Here is a 23,157-nt window from a genome sequence, read left to right as displayed (position 1 = left end):
AGGAATGAGGAAAGCTGGAAGAAGAAAATTCTGCTTGCTTTTTACATTGGTTACCTTCGTAAGAAAACCAAATTTCCCAGCAAATGAAGCAAATGGAGTAGAAATAATTAAAGTTAAATAGCTAGCTGCAGCGCTGAGGATCGGTCACAGTTTTGAAAATGTTTCGATGGAATGACTGCTAATAACATGAACTCTAAGGAACCAAACAGTGTCTGCCACTTCACTTCAGAACAGCCTCGGACAAACTAAGGAGACACATTTTCAGGCTTTTCCACTCATTGGTGGAGCTGGAACTGAATTGAAGGCCTCACACATGCTTGACCAGACATCCAGGCTGCCCTCCTAACTGATTATCCCTTTGGAAACAGGGCATAACCAATTTGCTTAGTCTACCTTTGAACTTGAGATTCTCCTTCCCGGATTAAGATTACAAACATGCACCATCAAGCTTAATCAGAAAATATAACATTCTTACAAACCAAAAATTGTATCTGACAAGACAAAATACACATTTTAGTGAATTTAAAAATTTTTCAAGGCAAATAATTTAAAAATCACATTCAGAAAACTATGAACAAATTCTTAGTTGACTGGATTGCAGTGGAAGAAAAAGGAAAATGATAACAGAAATTTCTGAGTATATTCAATAAACACATCAGAAAGTAGCAAAAGAAATAGCTATGAAGGCCAGACAGTGGTGACACACACCTTTTATCCCAGGACTCTGGAGGGGGAGGCCGGTAGATCTTTGCGAGTTCCAGTCCAGCCTGGTCTACAAAGCAAGTTCCAGCACAGCTAAAGCTGGTACACAGAGAAAACTCTATCTAAACAAACAAAACAGAGTAGCTGAAGAAGCTGGAGAGATACCTCAGCAGTTGAGAGAGCGTGCGACTACTAGCTCAATACCCATCAGCACCTCAGTCCCAATCACTTGTAACTGTAGTTCAGGGGATCCTCCTCTGGCAACCATGACTCAGATGTATGCACACACAGATATACATAGTTCTTTGTATGATCGTTTTCTTGTTTCTCTGTGTAGCCCTGGCCTTCATGGAACTCACTCTGCAGTCCATGCTGGTCTTGAACTAGATTCACCAGCCTCTGCCTCCCCGTGAGTGTTGGAATTAAAGGCATGAGTCACCACTACCCAGCTTCACATATTTCTTTTTAAAAGTAGTTGTGATGATGGTAATTTGTAAACTCAGAACTCATTACTGAATCGACAGTATAGAAAGCTCAAGGCCAGCCTGGGACAATTAATAACAGACTATCAAAAATGAATAGAGATTAATTAATTAGTTTTATGGGTAGAACAAGAAAAAAAATCATCTTAAGTGAACTAACTTGCAACCCAGAAATGATCAGATATAAACTATAATCAAGGTGTTTATCTGTTAGTCAGTAGCCAGGTGTAACTATCAGAAAACTAAAGGACAACCTGTATTGCCCCAGAGCTCTGTCATAAAAGCAGAGAACACATTACAGACAACAAATATTTGTTCTTATAAAAAACAACGAATAAAATTCTCCTTTCGTGTGGCCCTGCAGGAAGGAGAATGCTTCCTCCAGGGTGAGGGTGGAATAAATGGAGGAAGGGTCATCAATTTATTTGGAAAAACTTAGATAAGCGCCATGTGTTGATACATGAAAGAATGAAAGAACTAAGGGCACATTTTGAGAAAAATATAATTTATCTTGTCATAAAACCTGACAACAGCATATTCTTAAAGGAATTTAAAACCATAAAACATATAGGAGCAAGACAGATGGCTCAGAGTTTAAGAGCATTGATTGCTCTTCAAGAGCTCCTGAGTTCAGTTCCCAGCAACCACAAGGTGGCTTATAACCATTCTTAATGAGATCTGGTGCCCTCTGCTGGTGTGCAGGTATACATGCAGACAGAATACTGTATATATAAATAAATAAATCTTTTTAAAAACTGTGGAAAAGGAGAACACTCCTCCACTGCTGGTGGGAGTGCCAACTCATATAGCCACTTTGGAAATCAGTATGGAGATTTCTCAGGAAAATGGGAATCAGCCTACCATAAGACCCAGCAATTCTACTTTTAGATATATATCCAAAAGATGCACATCCATACAGCAAGGACACCTGTTCCACTATGTTCATTGCAGCATTATTCGTAATAGCCAGAAACTGGAAGCAATCTAGATGCCCCTCAACTGAAGAGTGAATAGAGAAATACACAATGGAGTATTATTCAGCGGAAAAAAACAATGTAATCTTGAGATTTGCAGGCAAATGGATGGCACTAGAAGAAACCATCCCGAGTGAGGTAACCCAGTCACAAAAAGAGAAACATAGTATGTACTCACTCTTATATGGATTTTTAGACATGGATCAAGGGAGTGTCAGCCTACAATCACACTGCCAGAGAGTCTAGGAAACAGAACCTTCTTTCAATGGCTGATGGAAGCAGAGGCAGACAGGCACAGCTAAACACGGAGCTGAACTCAAGGATCCCAGTGTCAGAAAGGGAGGACTAATGAGCATAAAGGTCAAGACTGGGCTTGTTTAACACACTGAAACAGCTGACCTGAACAAGGGGGGAGCTCTTGAACCCCAGTCCGATAGCTGGGAATCCAGACCTCCTGATTGTGGTGTCAGTGAGGAGACCTAGGCAATCTATGGGGCCTTGGGTAGTAGATCAGTATTTATCCCTAGCATACAAATGGACTTTGGGTGTCCATCCCACAATAAGAGATGCTCTCTCAGCCTGGACTCTTAGAGGAGGCCTAGGCCCTGCCCTGAATGAAATGACAGACTATGAATACCCCCATGGAGGGACTCACCTTCCCTGGGGAAAGGAATGTGGATTGGGGGGGTGGGAGGATTGGTGGGAGGGTGTAGAAGGAGGGGAGAGAGAGGGACCTGGGATTGAAGCAACCTTGTTTCTAATTTAAATAAAAAACAAAAACCATGTAACAGGACCTAAAAATTGACGAAGTACTGACCCTGTTGGAAAATGTATGAATCATGTACCGTGGTGGTCTAAATTAGAACCCCCCCTCCCTCAGGGTCTGCACGCTTGGTCCCCAGTTGATGAACTGTTTTGAAAGGATTAGGAGGTGTGTCTTTGTTGGAACATCTGTGTCACTGAAGATGGGCTTGGAGGTTTCAAAAGTCTGCATGTCTCTCTCCTTGCACATCAGGATGTAAAGCTCTCAGCTACTTCTCTAGCACCATGGTCAGAACTGATCAAGAATTAACCCTGTGAAACTGTATGCAAGGCTCCAAGTAAATGCTGTCTTTTATAAGACTTGCCTTGGTCATGGTTGTTACTTCATGGCAATAGAACAGTGATTATGACACTTATTAACAAGGCAAGTAAAATTTCAAATTCCCAATGTAGTCATCAATAAGTATTAAATCATATGTAAGAGGGAGCGCAGGGCCAGGGCTGTAGCTGAATGGTAGAGCTCTTTGCCTGCTTGCATGGAGTCCCGTGTCTATCATGATGACAATCACAATGACGGACATAGCATTTATACTGTAAAAATCTGAGAATTTTAAGCAACTTTTCTTGTTTACTTTCCTTTGTTTGCTTTTGACTTGGTCTCTCTACATACCTCTGGCTGTACTGGAACTCACTGTGGAGACCAAGCTGTCCTGGAACTCACAGAGATCCTAGACCTCTCAATGCTGGAGTTAAAGATGTGTGCTACCACACCCAGCTCTTTAATTTTTTATTTCATTTTATATGTGTTTATTTCATTTTTATTTCATTTTGCCATATGAGAGAAGTGCCCAAAGAGATTGCCGAGTACTCCGGGAATGGTGTTACAAATGGCTGTACAAATCTGCAAGTGTAGGTGCTAGGAACTGATCATGTCCTTTGGAAAAAGCTGTCGGTGCGCTCCTGCCCCACAAATAAATGGAAAATTTATCAAAGTTCACAGGAGATCTTCAATGCTAACCGCTTATAAACCTGATTCTGTACCAGTATCATTAGGAAATTTTCAAATACAGAGAAAAGGAAATATACATCCCAACTAGATAAATAAATGCATATAATTAAACTCTAAGATCCTCTCCTCGTGTATCTCAAAGCTAAAGTATCCATACTGGATACAATATGCCCTGTGCTAAAATCAAGAAATAGGCACTTCACAAACAAACACTGCTAGCGTTTGTTCTCATGTCCCCAGGAACCATCTGTACCATCTTCTCATATTTTTCCCCTCACTCCTAATGTACAACTGAATCAGAGGGTCATTTTAAAAGATGCATTCACTTAAGTACTTTATAGAATTACACAGTGCTGGCATGAATAACATACAATTAGACTGAGGCCAACTTTAGCAATGTAAAAACCAAAACAAACAAGCAAACAAACAAAAACCTTCACAATTTTGGTTCAAGGCTAAGAATTCAGAAAACACACTGGTACAAAGTGGGGAAAAATTCAACTAGCAATAAATCAAGGACATTCACCCTTTAAAACTCATGGCCTTTTCACCATATTTTTAATAAAAAAGAAAGTAAACACCATTTAAACTTGTACTTCTACGGAACACAAAGAGCTAGATTCAATGATATATAAGTCAAAGAATGGTATAATAAGCTATGATTTGGGAAGTAGGTTTTCTGGATTTTCTTTCTTCTTTTATTCCCCGTAATATGCTCCAAACTCAGCCTGCTTCTGTCAATAAGCCCACCTTACATTTGAATACCATGTCACCTAGGTTGAGGGTTAATTCTATGTAATAGTTTAAATTGTCAGAATAATCTGGGAACCTAGAGTATTTTTTCTAAGAAAAGTGACTTCTCCAAGAACATTTATATTAGCACAGTATCAACACAGAAGCCAGGTAACTTTATTTCCCCCCCCAAGGGGAAACCCTCATGACTATTTGAGGCTAAGACAGGGCTTTCTCCAACTATTTTAATACACAACTTTAATATACAGTTTGCTCCATTCTAATCCAATTAAATACTAGGTTATACATGGAATAAAACAAATAACTTGGCTATAGAAATGACTACAGAAGTACAAATTTAATAGTCCAAAATGGATGGTCATTATCATCATATAAATGAATATCTAATAATATCAGACACATAGTAGTCCATTTACAGGCACAAAATCCATTAGTGTATAGTTCAAACAAGTAGTACTTTTTTAACATGTAAAATGAGCACCAAAAATAATTTAAGAACATTACGAAGTCTCTAAAAATGTTAGGATCCAATCTTGTAAAAAGCCCCAGTCTTAGAGCTGGTTTCCAGCTAGATGTAAAAGTTCATTATCCCAACAGAAACAATAGATTAGTAATGTAAACTTGATGGTGTAATACATCCACACAAGTAAGTGGGTGAATTTCCTAACCTTACTAAAATATAATCTCATTTAGAAAACTTTCATTAATATTCACATCTGTCAAAATGTGGGCATTATGTTTAAAAGCCAATCATGTTGGCAAGAGCCAAGAAAATCAAACTGTACAACCAGACAATGCCAGGAAGCAGAAAGTGTGAGTGAGTGGAGAAGTCTGGTTTTCATTAGTCAGTACCAGTTTTCACAACTTGTCACTGCTTAGTTTCTTATGTTGGGTGTGCGTACATGACTGTGTGTGAGCATGCTTGTGTGCACTCTGAACTTCATACTAACTCAGCTGCCATTGAGTCTCACGTGGACTGGAAATGAAGGACATAATCAAAAACACACAATGAAAAAAAGCACGTTCCAGTTTTATTCATTCCACCCTTTCTAAGGCAGATGTGGAAACAGCATCAAGCTTGAGTCTTACCCTGTTCGCTTGGTGATGGTCCCCAATGTCATTGGCTGTTTGATTTGTGCAAGAGGCATGACTACCATCAGGCTGGGGAGAGGAGAAAGTCGGGGATTGCCGGGATTGTTGTTGGTGAAGTTATTGTAAGAGTCTTGGCTGTTCAGCTTCCCTATAAGAGAAAAGCAAACCAAAGGATCACTGATGGAAACATCCCTCCCTCTGAAAGGTTTTCATTTAAGAAAGCTATCAAGGGCTGGGGGAATGACTCAGTGAGGAAAGGGACTTGCTCCAGAGCCCAACAACCTGAGTGGTCTCCAAAACCCTATAACCTGTCATCTGATCTCCACACAGATGCAAATAAATAAGATAAATTTTAAAGGATATTGATACAAGTATAATTAAAGTTCATAGGCACTGGAAGAAACCAATGTAATGAGGTCATAGAAGTGACAATAGTGACTTAAGTGGCAGTTTTAAAGATTTTACATGGACTTTGTTTTCACTTTGTATGTGCCTATGCACACGGATATGTGCATGAATGTATACACACATGGAAATGTCAATGCCAGGCATCTTCCTCTTTAATCTAAGATAGGGTCTTGGACTGAATCAGCTAAGACTGGTCTGTGAGTGCTAGGGATCTTTCAGTCCCCAACACTGGGATGACCCATCTGTGCTACTGAACAAGGCTTTTTACATGAGTTCTAGTGACCCAAATTCAGGTGTTCACACTTGTGTGTCAGCCCTCAGAATTCTTATGTTTCTAAAATAGTGTCATTTTCTACTCATCCTTAGTTGTTCTGTCAAAAAATTTTTTTACTATTTTATTTCCCCTGTATTTCTAAAAGAAGCCATTTGGTCTTTTAATCGCTGTTGAGTTGAATCTTTGACCAACATAAGAAGTGTGGATAGTCTTCCCTACCAATCCACATCTACAGAGTCAAATAATAGTAAAATAAAAATATTGCCTTGGGGAAAGAACTGCAGAAAATTTGAAGTTGCAACGCAATGAGCACCACTGTCAATGTCAATGGAGCAGTGTCCAAAGACCCTGTGGTATGCTCCTACAATTTCAATTTCTCTTTAGAACTGTTTGTGCATTGTGCAGTTAGGCCAAGAGGCCTATGATGACTGCATCAATCCTTAAATTTGCCATGCAGCTCTGAAAGGTAAGAATGGCATCTAAATCCTATCAGGAAGACGGTGACATCCCAAGCAGTATATGACTAAGGAAATGTTACTTCTCAAGGACACAGGTCTATCTGTTTATATCACTGCCTGGAATTAACAAATTAAGCTAAAGTAGAGCAGATAAGAAACCCACTCTTAGCCAGGCTGTGGTGGTGCACGCCTTTAATCACAGCACTTGGGAGGCAGAGGCAGGCAGATCTCTGTGAGTTTGAGGTCAAGCCTGGTCTACAGAGCAAGTTCCAGGACAAGCTCTAAAACAATACAGAGAAACCCTGTCTCCAAAAACAAAACAAAACAAAACAAAAAACCCAGGCACAATAATCTCAAACTCCCCATACTAACCAATTCCAATTTTATTAGAACCAGTAGAAGCTATTCACCCTTATTGCTGGGATATAACAGGCACCAGTTACAACGCACACAAAATGCCTTAGTCTGGTCAATTATACATATGCATACAATATTATACATACAAAACATAGAATGTTATAGAAAAAAGAATGAAATAATAAAAGAAAAAACCTATTAATTCTTGGGTCACTCAGAGTGATTTATATTCTCAAGGTCAATACAGATGATAGCTGACAATTCATTATCAGATGACTATACTTGTATTGAAATGAAGATCCAACATTTATATGTCACAAGCTAATAAAATCCGGGACCTGTGTATGTCACATACATTATCAGCTAGTGAGCACAGATCTGATGAGTGCCTCGGCCTAAGATACTATGCTGTGGGGGCTGGAATCCCTCTGTACCACAAAGCTGACAGGACCCAGAATGATTCAGTGCTAACTGTCTAGAACTGAAGATAAGGACATGTGGGAACAATTATTTAGAAATAGACCACATGGGAGGTGACCTAGTTAGATAACCAGTGGGAGAGCAGGGAAAATCAAGGCTTGAAGGATGCCATAAAGGAAAGATGTGTTCAGGGCGCCATTGCAGGAGCAGAAGTTTCCAAACACTTCTGATGAGGTGCAACAAAGGAGAGATAAACTTATTTCCCTTTTTAAGGTCCCTATCAACCAACCTTCCTTCCTTCCTCCCTTCCAATTCCTTCTTTCCCTTCCTCTCTCTCCTCCTTCCTTTCCTTTCCCCTTTACCTTCCTTCTTCCCCTTCCTTCCCTTCCATACTTCTTCATCCTTCACTTCCTCTCTCTCCCTCCCTTCCCTTCCCCTTTTACCTAACTTCTTCCCCTTCCATACCCCTTTCTTCCCTTCTTCCTCTCCCCCTCCCTTCTTCCCAACACTGCACCCTAAACTGGTTTCTAACTCAAGGTCCTCCTGCTTCAGCCTCCCTAGCACAGCCATTACAAGTGTGTCCTAAGCTACACACTAACAAAAATTCTTCATCAAGCAAACATACAGACGTTGAACTTATTGAACACTATTAATAAGATATTTGAGCTGAGAAAGAAGCAGGGTGATTCACTAAGATGCTCCCAATACAGTGCTTTAACTGAACATGTCTCCCCCGCTTCACTTTCTCCCTAGGATACAGGAATGTCACACAATAGTGTGGAAGGTCCTAGAGACTCCTGAGCCAAGCCAAGTATCTGCACTGTCCCTCCTTTCTCTGTTTAAGCTGCAGCCTCTGTCTGTGACACTGTATAACAGAGTGTATAAAGGAGGTTATGTAGACGTTATACTTCAGTTTGTGTTAACAGGGCAGGCAGAGTGGTAGAGTCTATGCTACATAGTACTAGATCTGGCAAAAAAGTTTATAAACATCGCTCCCCTGTTAATCTTCCTCTCTCTTTTTTTGGGGGGGAGGCAGTCCTGAGATTTCATACATGTCTACTAGGCAAGCAAGCACTCTACTGGAGCTATATATCTGAGTCAAGCAAGCATAGCTTAAAAGAAGGAGTAAATGTGTTCTACAAAAGTTCAGCAATACTGTTTTTTTTATAATTTTAATTTATTTTGTGTACATTGGTATTTTGCCATGGGTGTCAGGTCCCCTGGAACTGGACTAACAGATAGTTGCTAACTGCCATGTAGGTTCTGGGAATTGAACCCAGGTCCTCTGGAAAAGCAGTTAGTGCTCTTAACCACATCTCTCCAGCCCCAATTCTGTTTGATATAATAACAAAGTAGTGCCAGAATTAGAAATCAGCACATTAACTAGAAATCCTATTTACAATAGCTGTTAAAAATACCTCATGGCTGGGGCTGGACATCAATTGGTAGAGCATTTGCCTAGATTACACAGCTTTGATCCCAGCACCACATAAACCAGACAAGGTACACATGGCCTGTGATTCCAGCACTTGGAGAATCAGAAAGCTTAAAACCATTCTTAGCAACATACTGACTTCAAAAAAGCCTGGACAACATAGCATTATCAGAAAACAGAAATGAAGATAGAAGGAGGGAAGGAGGGAAGGAGGGAGGGAGGGAGGAAGGGAGGGAGGAAGGGGTGAGGGAGAGAAGGGAGAGAAGGGAGAGAAATGAGGATAAACTCAGGAAAGGAGTAAACTTAGCTCAATGAAAGTTACAGGTTGGGAAGTACTTCACTGGTCGAATGCTTGCCTAGGGTATACACTAGGCTGGGTTTAACTCCCAATGCAGCAAACAAAGAAAAAAGAAAAGTAAAAAGTGTTGAGAAAACAAATTTGGAAAGGAAACAAAAAATTGGAAAGGGCATCTCATGCTTTGGTTTAAAAATTCAGTATCATTAAAATGTCATGCTTCCCAAATCAAAGCAGATGCAATCCCTATCAAATATCTACAGCCTTCTCAGAGCTGGGAATGATAATTCAAACTCCAAGGATTGAACCCCCAAAGCTAACGAACCCCCAACAGCTTCATAAGCAAAAACAACCAAGTAGGAAGCAATACACAAGCAAATGCATGAAGATGAGGGGGTCTTGCACAGCCTTGGGCGTTAGCACGGCCACACCTGCAACTCTAGTGTCAAATGACCTGACACACACATGGCACACAGACACATATGAAGGAAAAACACTTATACACATAAAATAATAAATGAAACAACAACAACAAAATAAAACCCTGTGGGCCCGGTCCCCTTAAGCACACAGAAATTTTATATTTTCATAGACTTGGAAGGTAGCTCTATGCAGAAGGTGCTTGGCTTCTTGGCTTCAAAGAACGAAGACCACAGTTCAATCCCCAGAAACCATGAAAAAAGTGGTGAGTGTATAGCATGGACTTGTAATCTCAGCAAGGGGAAGTAGGGACAAAGAAGCACAGTGGTGATTCTAACCTAACTGGTGATTTCTAGGCCAATGAGAGACACCATCTCAAAGGAGGTATACAGTGCTAACAAACAGATGGACAAGGATGAGATAAGCTAACAACTCCAGTAGTCTTTGACAGGAAAGGCTCACCGCACAAGTGCAGAAGCAAAGTGTTAGGTAAAGGAAACCCCAGACAGGAACAAACAGTGGCGACAGTTGTGAAAATGAGATTAAAAGCAGAGAAGACACTAACAAGGGAGCCAACATGTCTCTCAGTACCCATTCATTAATAACTCAGTTTGAGGCTGACTGGGTCACACCTGTAGTGATACATTGTTTGTAAGCTAACAAATAAAGCTTGCCTGAGGATCAGAATGCAGCTAAGCCACTAGTTAGCCACACACCTAAGCCACCACTGTCTGTCCTCTATGGCTATTTGTTAGATTACAAGCAATGTAGCACTACACACCCCTGTGCTCAGTCCTGATCAGCAAGTGTGTTCATAACATGGCGGTGGAGGGAAGGAGGAAAATGGATAGATGATGGGAAAAACACGTTACAAGTGACATCTGAAAAACAGCTCAGAGACAGGGAGACGGAGTTACTGTTATTGTTATAAAGGACAGCTTAAAAAGGAAGATGAATCACATAAATTTTGCACATACAGGAGTTTGCTTCTCTAATAGAAAGCAAAGGATGAAAAGAAAGATGCATGAATGATGATACCAGGGGTTAGCAAAACAAGGGACAGCACAGACAAGAAATTTCAGTAGCAGACACAGTGATGTACAGTTCAAAAGCATTTGCCAAAATAATTAAACTATTTTCAAGAAAGGGGCAGTGAATCCCTGCAACAGTAGAGAAAATATTTTGGAGGGAATCTCCAAATCCTTCAGAAAAGTATTTCAAATATGGTAGCCCAAGGCAAAATCTCAGCAGCTCAGAGGATGAGGCAGGAGTTCAAGGCCAACATGGGCTATGCAATGAGACCATGTCTCAATTGAGAGGGGAGGATAAAGAAGCAAGTGATGGAGTTTATGGACTTCTGCCCTGCTCGTACTCACATTGATGAGGACAAGCAGCCTCAAGTTGGTGCCTGTAGCAACATGTATGTGGACGCTTCTCTGCATTTAGCCAAGCAGCATTTCACTGTGATACATACTGTGGCACAGTAAGGCTGAGCACAAAGATGTTCCACGAGGACTGTCTGTCCACTTGGATTCAGTCTACCCCAACCTTCCATGTGCCAACTAGAGAAAACTCCCCTGCGTGAATGTGTCAGAGCAACGCAGCTCCTGTCTGTGCTTAAAGTATCACCTCAGTAGAATGGACAGAACAGACACTGTCTAATTGCAGCTTTAGTGGGAGGCTTCCTGAAGTCTTAAGATCTATAAAACATTTCACACATGAATTCCAGCTGACATAAGACCTGCAAGTGACAAATGCCATGAGAATGGATGTTCTCACGGCACTTCTGGCACAACCAAACAGAGGAAGTCCCAACATCTCATGAGAAAACGAGTTCTGCTAAGACTCTCATCCCAGTTTTTTGGGCTTAGTCTTTATAGATAAACTTGAATAAGCTTTTGGGCTTTTGGGTCTTTATCTAAATCCACTAGAGCTTTGATCCCTTAGAGGGTAACCCATCTCAATCTACATGGGCTTCTCATGGGGGGGAAAATTCCAAATTTTATAAGATGGTTTCTCAATAAATTAAAGCAGAAACTCTATTTTAGAACAGAATATCACTTAAAAATGTTCTAAAAATTCTCTTCACGTAGAAAGTTATGATCCTTTGGTTTGGTCTGTTTTCAGTTGTGTTTACTGTCATTGATTTTACTGTTACAGTGTGAACAGCGTAGCGGGCTTCAGGGACTAATTTCCGTCTCTGCACGGGGAACAACCTCACATGGTCCTGCATGGCTACTGCCACCTGCACAAAAAGAGCAGGATGCTGTGCTCCGGGCGAGCTGGGCACCATTCATTCTTCAAAATGCATCCTTCCTTATCATTGTCCCAAACATTTTATACTACAAGAACTCAGAGGGAAACAGATTAAGTTGAAGATGAAAACTGACAGAGAAAAAAGCAGTGGGCTTTGTGACTGCTCTGGAAGAGCGGTATGCCAGGTCAGCTTTGCAGAGTCATATTCCCAAACCAGTCATCATTAACGGACTCATTTCCACAGGAAAGAAAAAAAAAAAGCCAAGAGTCTGAAAACTCCGGACAAAAGAAATCCCTGCAGACAAAGTAAAAACAAATTAAAAGACCCATTATAAAACACAGATGCTACAAGGAAAATAAACTTTCCAAGATTTACTGGGCTTTGACAAACCAGGACATTTGTGGAAAAGCCATCAGCAGCAACTCCCAGGTAATGTGGAGGAGGCCCGGCTCCTTTCTGGTTTATCTTTACCCTCTGTGTAGAAGCTGCCAGGACTGGATTCCCGGCTTCTGGATGCAGGGATGTGAGAACATGCGAACCTGGCCAACCGCCAAGCACGAGACATTTCTAAGGGAAGCAAGACCCTGAAACCGCTGAGCACTTCACATTCTGCCGAATGCTAGAGCGACTATCAGCACACGGTGTGCATGGGCTTCTCCAGTGCATGTGAGGAAATGAATGCATGAACGAATGAACGAACGAATGGACATTCTTCTCCCATGATTCTCTTTACTGCTCTATAATGCTGTGAAGCAAGGAAAAGAAACCCACAAAAATAACATTCAGCAGTTACAACTCAGAAATCACCTGCATGGGAGCTTCATAGTGAGAGACAAAATGTTTTGTTACTGCTTAATAATGCAGTGGTTCTCAACCTTCCTAATGCTGCGACCCTTTAATAATATTTTACCCCGAGCATAAATTACTCCATTGCTATTTCGTAGCTGTGATTTTGCCACTGTTATGAATTGTAAAGATATGATAAGAAGGACCTCCGATAGGTGACTCTCTGGGAAGCACAAGGTACAGGTGGTCATGAGTGGCAGCCAGGGCAAGATTCCTGAAGCATGAAAACTGAATAGACAACAGAACAGCGGGGTGTCCAGAGTTGACTCTAGGTACCTGGGGACAAACGGGCACATAAATGTTAAGATTTATTTCCAAGAGCAAATTAGTGGTGCCCGTGAGACAGCACAGTTAGGAAGTCTGCAGTCATCTGGGCTTCTTTGGACACACAGCCCTTACTCACTTCAGGCATTAGGCTGGCTGCTTAGCAGGGCTCACTACAGACACAGTACATGACTCAGTAAACCAGACAGGCTCCTCTGTTGAATCAGTCTGTTTTCATCAATCCCCACACACTAAAGAATCTGCCAGAGCTCAGGTGCTCTGCCTCTCACCCCTCAAGGTCCCGGTCTGCTATTAATGAGCAAATGTATGCATTAGGAGATTAAAATAACAAGGGCACCCTTCAATCCGAACTCAATGTGGGTTCCTGACATTCCACAAAAGACACATCTACAGAAATGCTCTTTCTTTCCCCAAATACTTACGTGATCTCCATCCTCCTCCCAAAACTCCCCTAGATTAAGAGGTCACCATTTCCAAAGGGAAACTGCTTAAGGGGGTCTAGAGAGCCTTTGCACATGCACGTTTTTCATTCCACAGAAAACCAAACTTTCAGCCTGCTTTTAACATCCTGCCATTGATCTGATGGGTAGAAAACAACAAATTGTACCAAGGAGTTTTAAGTTAATTTTGGAGTTGAAAAGTTGACTTCTTGACTCTGTCAAAAAGAGGACAATGGTAGCTTGTTCTAAAACAATCACTGGACATTAGGGTGCTGCAAAGCTAAAAACCCTGCTTAGCTCTTTCTAGAGGTCTAATTTAACATGAAAGCTTCCTCATCTAACTCACAGCCATTATTTAATCAAAATGAAATAAAATCCTTTAAAGATTATATATATCCGGTGCAAACAGAAACATCTTTAGCACATGGGATGCTTTTGCTGGAATGGGAGTGTCTGTGGCTCCCTCCTTCCCGCCCCTAGCCTCAGCACTCCTCCTCCTTTCCCTTTGCTACATGAGAATGACAAGCTTCCAGGCTGCAGTCCAGGACTCTCACCCTCCTGTGTGACCTTTTCTCAGGCATGTTCCAGTAGAATCTGCAATCTACTCAGTAGGAAAAGGAAACAGCAGCTCCCTGGTGAGAAACACTGCCTTCTGCCTTCTGACCCACATACTAGGTGGGGTGGAGCACAGGAGCCTCCCAGAGATGGGGAGAGACTGAGCTCCTGATAAAGAGATGGACACAGATTATCAAACAGTTGAGTCAACTTAAACAGAGACAAAATATCCAAGGACCAATATGACTGCATTTGTTCTTGCCTACTAGTTTTGTGGAGGCAAGAGATGACCAAACATTACAAAATTTGATGAAATCAAGCAGAAACATTTGCTATGAAACTTTTCATGGTTCCATAGTCACGACTGCAGGTACTTTGAGGAAAAAGCAACCCATGTTTTTCAAGGTGGAAACAGAGGTTATTGGTTACATTCTGCTACTATATACAAAATTGCCCCAGAAGTCACTCACTGGTGCTCTCCAGGATCAAGGATACAACTAGAAAACTAGTATTATGTCATTATGTGATTGTTTTTTAACATATATTTATACATAACATGTGTATAGCTATGTAAACAATTCAATGAGTAACTGTCTGGATGTCCTTCCTGATTCTCTGTACATTCTTATGTGTTCTTTACTCTTAAAGTACTGCTTGCTACTGTAAGGTGCAAATATGAGCATTTCCTTAAAGCTAAAGCCAACTAGGTAGAATCAGAAGCATGATATATGAGTAAAATTTAAAAAGAAATGGTCACTATTACAAAGATTGCAAGCATAGTTAAGTATAATTTACTCTAAAAGGGCAAGATGTGGACTAGAATGAGGAGTGGCAAAAAACAAACAAACAAAAAACAAACAGGGTTTCCCCTCCCCCCAACACACAGTGTTTCTCTGTAGCTTTGGAGGGTGTCTTGGAACTTGCTCAGTAGACAAGGCTGGCTTCAAACTCACACAGATCCATCCACCAGTCTCTGCCTCCCGAGTGTTGGGATTAAAGGTGTGTGCCACCAATGCCCAGCCTTAATATTTAGATTAAGATTAGACTAAGTCACTCATTCCACAGAGTTTGAAAACCCAAAAAATTACCTGTGTATATATGGATATATATGCAAAAAGTAAGACAGATGGACAGGAATTGACAATACATCTCTATACACAATGCAGATTCTTCATATAAAATGAAAGGATTCTGAGTCGTTTATCTTAAGATTCAAATTCCTGGCCCCAAGTAGCAGCTACAAGTTCTAATTCCAGCACTTGAGAGGCTGAGCCTTGAAATTGAAGCAAACAATGGTTACATAGCTAGTACCAGGTCAGTCAGGGCTACGTAACAATAGGACATCTCAAAACAAATAAGGGAGCGCCTTACACATGTACTCAAAGCAACACAGCACTCGGCACTCCTTGGAAGCAAGCTCAGATCAGTTCTGGAGCAAAGTCTGCAGAGGTAAGCACATTTGACCCTAGTGAAAGCCTCCAAAATCCAGTCACAGATCCTAACATCCCTGTGACCAAACATGGGGCAAGATGGGCAACCCAAACACAACACCTCAAGAACCTATCCAAACAACACTGCACACCTGCTCAGCATCTTTATCTCACTTTAGTCTGCACCATAACCACAGAACAAGCAGATTTCTCAAACACTACATTACTTACACTGGGACACTCACAATGTATGAAAGTATCAAAGAGTTCATTCGTAAACAAAAAAACACACTCTGAAACAGGAGGAAATACTGAATTAGCTGCAATCAATGAAGTGTGCCTTTCTTTTTCTTTTTGTAGTTAGCTACTTTGTCGGAACATTTTTCCCAGATGACCTTGAATGTATGGAAATTCTCCTTTCTCAATTACCCAAGTTCAGAAACTGCATGGATGTACCACAACACAATTTTTTAAAAAAGAATATTAACACATGCAAAACTAAAAAAATATGTACAAATCTTTTGTAAACCATTAATCTTAGAGCAACAATTAAATAATCAAATCAAAAGTTTTGCATAATCCTAAGCACTCAGCAGGTGGAGACAGGAGGATCAAGAAATCAAGGCCTCCCTTGATTCACAGTCAGCCTGGGCTACCAGACTCTTTCTTTAGAAAGAAAAAACAGTAAATAGCTATTAAATCAAAGCATGTTACATTGAATAACAAATACAGCTACAAAATGTAAGTAATGTTCCTCGTAGAAAAAGAAGATAAAAATGGTGGGCTGTCTTCTCCCTACAGCCCCCAGTTCCCACCACTCGCCCTCCTCCAACGCTAGCGGAAACTTTCTTCCTTATTACCCATGGCTGTTAAGAATATTTTCTGGCTCTATGTCAGCATCATGACTCAGGTCATGAGAAGTGTCAAAGATGCATTTCCTTCAGATGGGAAAGAGCACCCGATCTCAACAGCACACAAAGCCTGGGGCGTGGCGCGAAGGGGCCACATCAGCAGTTTTTGACAAAAGGAAGATAAACCCATTTACACTCATATGTATCTTCACTTCCAGCTTGAAAACAGGTGCTTACATATATAAGTTAAGAAACAAACAGGAAATTAGAGCTTAATTTTTGCTCCTTAAATAACCAGCAGTTCCTGCTAACAAAAATAATAATTCAAATTTAACACAATGTAAGAAAGATCTGGGTACCTGACTCCAGTTTTGTAAAAATATATTCATAAATTTACCTCTGTACATAAAAATCCTCAAGCATAAAAAGAACAATAGGTGACCAGGAGGAGGTGTCACATACCTTTTATCCCAGCACTCAGGAGACAGAGGCAGGTGGATATCTGTGAGTTCAAGGCCAGCCTCGTCTACAGAGTGAGTTCCAGGACAACCAAGGCTACTCAAAAAGAAACTCTGTCTTTAAAAAAAAAAAAAAGCGCAGAGGGCGGTTCCATGAGCAGCTTTGGACACTCACACCTGAGGGAGTAGCCCCTCCTCTCCCTGGGATTCTCCACTGTGAAGACCTGCATCACTGCAGGACACCATATTCTTTTATCTACTCTGATCCCTGATCTTCCTCCAAACCTACTTTCTTAATAAAAGGTAAATGTTTCAATCCATGCCATGTTTACATGAAAGCGAACATTGATAAATCTGGACACTGAACATGACAGCCTGTCTCTTCTGCAGTCACCAAGAGTAACCATGACCACAGAATTCCTCTGTCCATTTGAAATACTTCTCTCTGGTGTCTCATTGTGGCTTAAAAATTCTCACCTGCACAAATACTTGAACCAAAGTGAGTAGCTTTTTCAATGAACCCGAAATCCCTTTCATTCCCTCATCCCCTTCCAGTTCACCCGCTGGAATTCAGGGAAGCATCCTAGTTCCCATTTCTCAGCATACACAACCCCGGCTCAGCAGTGAACTCACTCTTTTTTCTTGTCTCTCATTTTTCAATCATTTAGTAAACAAAAATAATCAACAACAGATTTCCAATTCCTGATCAGATAATTAAACCTCAAAACTACTCTGTCTCCTGCACTTGTACGATCATTTTTAAATCTGTTCACTAGGGTTTGGAGTAGGAAGAGCACTAAGGAGAGGCTATCCTGAGAAGACTGTCCACTTGAACTCTGCTTTCTTCAAGACCAAATACTGGAGAATGTTTTTTCAAGCTTCCTTCTCAAAAGAACAAAAAGAAACAAACATTCAAGCCTCCTCAAACATGACCTATTGATGTAACATTTTGACATTTTTTTCACATAAAAAACTAAAACTTCCATCTTTGTGATACCCAGAAATACCCCTAGAGCAACAGAACTAGAACAGAATTCCTACTAACTCTTCCTCTTTAGAGAAGGAAATAGAATACTCTACTCTGAAAACCTTTTTTTTATTATTCTGACCTTGTGATTGAAGTATTTTATCTTCTGTGAGAATGAAAGACAGAATGATCACTTAACTGACTTTTATGTATGGTTGTTTGTCTGCATGTATGTATGGGGACCACCCATAGGTACCAGAGCATCAGATTCTTTGGAACTGGAGTTACAGATAATTGTGAGTCCACATGTAGGTACTGGGAATTGAACCCAGGTCCTCTGGAAAATCAGATCATTAAGTTTGGGGGCTACAAATAAAAGCAAATTAGTAATATAAATAAAGACTGAAACAGTAATTATCATGGAGTGATCAGTCAAGGATTCCAGGACACTGAAGTTACTATTTTGGTTTAATCACAATAAAGAGGTCTAGGCACCAGTACTTCAAACTCTATCCAGTCTAAGTATAATGTTCAGTCACTGCTGAGAAGAAAAGATTAAAAAAAAAACAACAACAACAAAGAGAAGAAGGAAGACTAAAATAGATAACACCAGTAAAAAAAATTAAAAACTCCAAAAACATTATCTCTAAAAGATAAATAGAATATATATAAAATGAGAAGATATTTTCAAAGAAAATTCTCTTAAGCACACTGTGGAAACAAGAATACAATAGGACGCCGGAAGATGGCACTGGAGAATCCCTCACAAATAACACTAGACTAAGACAAAAGAACCAACAAGAGTTTTGCGTCCACGGCAAGAGATCCAAGATTCATCTCATAAGATTTTCAGGAAAAAATATAAGAAACCAGCAGAGAAAACAATTATGAGGCTGCACAGAGAGGGAAGGACAGGACCGACCGATGTCAAGAAAAGAGACGGATTATCAGCTATGAGAATGCCTGAACCATGGAATCTAGTCAACGCTGGTAAAAACTATCAGAAAGCAAGCCCAGATACTCCGGGACTGAGGACTGGGAACACATTGATACCACTTCTGAAAACAACACAATTAAAAATGTTTCTCTAACAGGCATAAACAGAAGGTTTGATTTTCCCAAGTAATGTGTGTCTAACAGGAGGCTACAGACAGCCTCTGGGTCTTAGTATTTTACACGAGATCAATTAAAGCTGTTTGCTGTCTCTATTTCTTTCCCAGGGCTGTTCCAACCCAGGCCCCTTTTCCCTAGCACTTAGAAGAAAGAAAAAAAAATGTTTCTCTATAGAACTGTGAGGATTCACGAACAGGAACTGAAGATATACACACAGTACTCAAGGGAATGTAAGTTGATAGTAACACAATTCCTAAGTCCAATTCCCTATGAATACTGTGGGAAGTAAACCACAAAAAACACAATAAAAGAAGAGGGGTTTATGTAAGACCTAGACAGGGCATCTGCTCCCAGAGTACACAAGTTCAAGCCCTGACTATGATTAACTGAAAAGCTGATAAAATGTTGCCCTCTAGAGGCATATCTCGTTAACCATTTAATGATAAAACTGTAAACTGTTTATGATTTGCCAATGCAAAAGAACACTGTATTCATAAGTAGGAAAAAGTAAAACAAAAAACCGTATTCGTCTCAAGTGCTAGTTATATTAATTTTGACACTTATATTTCCTTGTGGCATTTATTTTAAAAGAGTTTATCAAAAAAACCCATAAAACATTACAGTATTTAAATATAGTTTAAGTTTCTTTTCAAAAAACATTTAGTGTGTATAGAACAATACTTTGACATATCTGCACACAGTTGTACATGGAAGCAAAGTCCCATCCAAGTTTTCTTGCTCTATTGTTCTCCACCTCATTTTTTGAGTCAGGGTCTCTCACTGAACCCTGGAGCTAGCCAGCATGTTCCTCAAATCTGCCTTCCAGGAGCTAGGATTACAGGTGGGTGCTTGGGATGAACTCAGACTCTTGTGTTTATGTAAAAACTCTTTATTCATCCTAGGAACTATGTGTCCCTCTTAATGCTTTTGTGAACCTCAAACTGCTGTAAGGAATATAAGCTATAAAAAACAGCTGCATAGGTTGGTCCCAAATTCATGATAATCTTCCTGCCTCAGCCTCTGGAGTACTGGGATCATAGGTTTGAGTCTGCATACCTTGCTTCCTATGTGGTTTTTAAATTAGACATCTTGTTGTCAGAAAGGGGCTGTGAGACTGCCCTTTTCCAAACATTTGCATGAAGAGTTCATCTGCTCTCTCTGCACAGTGACAGAAAATGACATGAAAATATTTAAGATGTGGATGATGTTGGTGTATAGTGAATGTCAAAATGAGCATAATGTTATACCAACATTTCCAGAGGGAGCCAGGGCAACATTCAGTTTTTAAACCATCAGATTAGAAACAAGGCTGCATCAACCTCAGGAAACAGACTACATGGAATGAGCAAAACCCCAGGTGCTAAACGACCCCAAGATGGACTCTCCCATATAACGTGTCTGTGCCATTTATATACTCCGTGTCAGATGAGGCATGAAATGTTAAGCAGAACTACACCACACATGATTGATTTTTCTTGGCAAAAATTAAAACACTCATGGAAACTTCAGTCCACAAGTAAACAGTGATGTGGAAGGAGCAGTCAAGATTGGTGCTGACTCTCAAGGAGGGGAAGCTGTGCAAGGCGGAGCTGTGTGGTTGCTCTGTATTTACAATGTGATGCGGTCTGTATCGAGAAAACTCCCTATCAACCAAAGTAAATAATTACAATAAGCCATCAAACGAAGGCTATAAACAGTCTCTGAGCGGTAAGACATGAACACCATACACAGATGCTAAAAGGAAAGAGATGCTGCTGGACTTGTAAGCCTTTTGCTGAAACATAGCAGCTCTGGGTCCAAGAACTGAGAGGCCACCTTCAAAGCCCTCAGATCTGGGGTTGGGAAGGAGCAGAATCTGGAACACAGTTGCCAAAAGCTGCCGCTCAAACATAACTCCTTCTCCAGAGTTAGAGAGAAAGATGCTGGGCTAAGGGACACAGACCAGTCTCTGAGCCAGGGAGGCGGAGGCAGAAAGAGGGATCAGTGATTCCAGACTAGCCTTAGCTACATAATGAGGCCAGTCTAGGTTAAAGCACCCACAGGGAAGGGACCAAGACCTTGAGCAGGCAATCAGTTCTTAAAAGTCTCATGACAGGGCGGACACTAGATTCTTAAATATGAAAGGAAAGCCTATTTGAAATGAAAGGAATGGCAAAAGTAAATGGGGCCAGTGGGACAGATGCAGCCAAGTCTGACTCCTCATCTGAGTTCAAAACTTAAGGCCTACATGATGAAGGGAGAGAGCCAATCCTGAGGGTTGTCAGGAACACACACAACAAACTATGTAGAACCATGAGAACCACTTTCAATTGTTGTATCATTTCCCATTTTAGAAAGAGTCACAGGCTAATGTCCATATTGAAAGCAATTAAAAGCCTATAGAAAAGAAACTCAAATCTTTATTTCATTTAATAATATTCATTGAATTGTTATTTACACTTACATAGAACATCTTTCCAGTGCCCAACAAACATAATTATAGCTTGCTAGCTGGGGCTATATAGTGAGACTCTGTCTCCAAAAAGGTGAAGAAGGACAGAATAAGAGACAAAACATAGGAAAAAGAGATAGATGAGAGAAATGAGTGGCTAAACAAGGTATTAAACTTAACACATCCAAAATTTTCAACCCTGTTTTTATGCCAAAACCTGCTGACACAGAGTGTTTCTATTTCAATTGATAACAACCCCAACTCTTTCATGACTCAACCAGTCTTTCCTGTTGCATATAAAATGTAACAAACAAACAAACGAAAATGATGATGGTTCTACCACTAACTACATTGAAATTGGTTGTGGTAGCTTACATCTATAATCCAGAACTAGGGAGGAAGATTGCCATGAAAATGAGAGAACAGCAGTTTAATAAAAGTGAGCTCTGGTTAGTCTGGGCTAGAGGAGAGACCCTGTGACACATAAACACATGCCATACATAAATATGAATACACATAAACATATACAATGAGAAAATGACTACACACCTCTAACAAACCTGTGATGACCAACCTAGTTTCAACCCCGGGAGTCCTCTCTTACTGGACTTTGTCAATACTCTGTCACTACTTTCTCGAGGTTTCCACCTTTGCCTACCCTCAGACTGTGCTTTTTCCATACCAATTTCCACACAGAGCAACCAAAACACAGCTTTGATCATTCCTATCTTCAAAACCTACCATAGTGACCCCATGCTACTCTGAGTCAAAGTCTACCATAAGCAGGTGCATTTACTGAGCATCACTGTTATATGGAGACACTGTGCTGGACCACACCAGCCATCCTGCTGTCCCCTGAGCACACCAGGCATATTCTCAGCTCAGGTTAGAGCTGTACTGTCTGCTTCCCATCAGGTCTTTGCTCAAATATCACCATAGCAGCATCCATAAACAGGATGGCAATTTCAAGTGAAAATCCTTTCTAGGCATTTCCCAATTTCTTCAATTGTTTTTGAGACAGGGTCTCACTATATTGCTGACTCGACCTTCAGAGTACTATTATTAAAGGTGTGCAACAATTCTCCCTGTATTCCTTCCCTCTGTTTCTCTTGGAATAACTTCTAAATATGTTTAATGTCTTTGAAATTTTACCAACTGGTACATGATGAGCCAAGATAACAAGAGAAAACAAAAAAGGTTTTCCCAACTTTGAGGTCAATCAGAGATACTGATGTGTCAATAAGGAATTATATTCAAATAAGGGCAATACTGCTGCTTACACCTCAAACAACACTAACACAACTTAAGAAGTTTTAGGTAGCAAGTTTCATTAATAAGCAGTGATGCTTTAATGACAGCTCCAGTGTTAAAAAAAAAAAAAGCAAAACAAGATGCCATTTCTCAAAAGGGAAAGCAAGGGGGAAATTTATAGAAGGGGCTCAGATGGGGCATCCTCCACCTATCCAGATAACAGCTTGGTGAGACACACAATTTTTACCAGAAGTTAGGAGATCATATTATGGTTAAAAAGGAAATGGTTTCACTAGCTTTTTTTCAAATACGGCAAGAGGTAATTGAATTGGATGAGGGAAGAAATAATTATCAGAGATCCATAATTACTTCTGCTTGATAGACTATTTGCAAATCTAGACACGGCTGAGAATAATACATATCAGTTATAAA

General features: G+C 40.4%; 1 protein-coding gene across 14 annotated transcripts in view; it reads right to left on the bottom strand.

The window, feature by feature from the left end:
• Positions 1–23,157, bottom strand: part of Bcas3 (BCAS3 microtubule associated cell migration factor) — a 478,038-nt gene that overhangs the window by 296,735 nt on the left and 158,146 nt on the right. For all 14 annotated transcript variants that reach the window (XM_040749387.1, XM_040749386.1, XM_040749389.1 and 11 more), the window contains exon 16: positions 5,772–5,922. In XM_040749387.1, the coding sequence (XP_040605321.1) occupies positions 5,772–5,922 (151 nt within the window). The remainder of the gene's footprint in view (positions 1–5,771; positions 5,923–23,157) is intronic.

This window comes from Mesocricetus auratus, unplaced genomic scaffold (assembly GCF_017639785.1).
Source record: "Mesocricetus auratus isolate SY011 unplaced genomic scaffold, BCM_Maur_2.0 Super-Scaffold_100007, whole genome shotgun sequence".
In the NCBI taxonomy this organism is placed as follows: domain Eukaryota; kingdom Metazoa; phylum Chordata; class Mammalia; order Rodentia; family Cricetidae; genus Mesocricetus; species Mesocricetus auratus.
The sequence above is the reverse complement of the archived record's forward strand: the minus strand, read 5'-3'. Positions and strand labels throughout refer to the sequence as shown.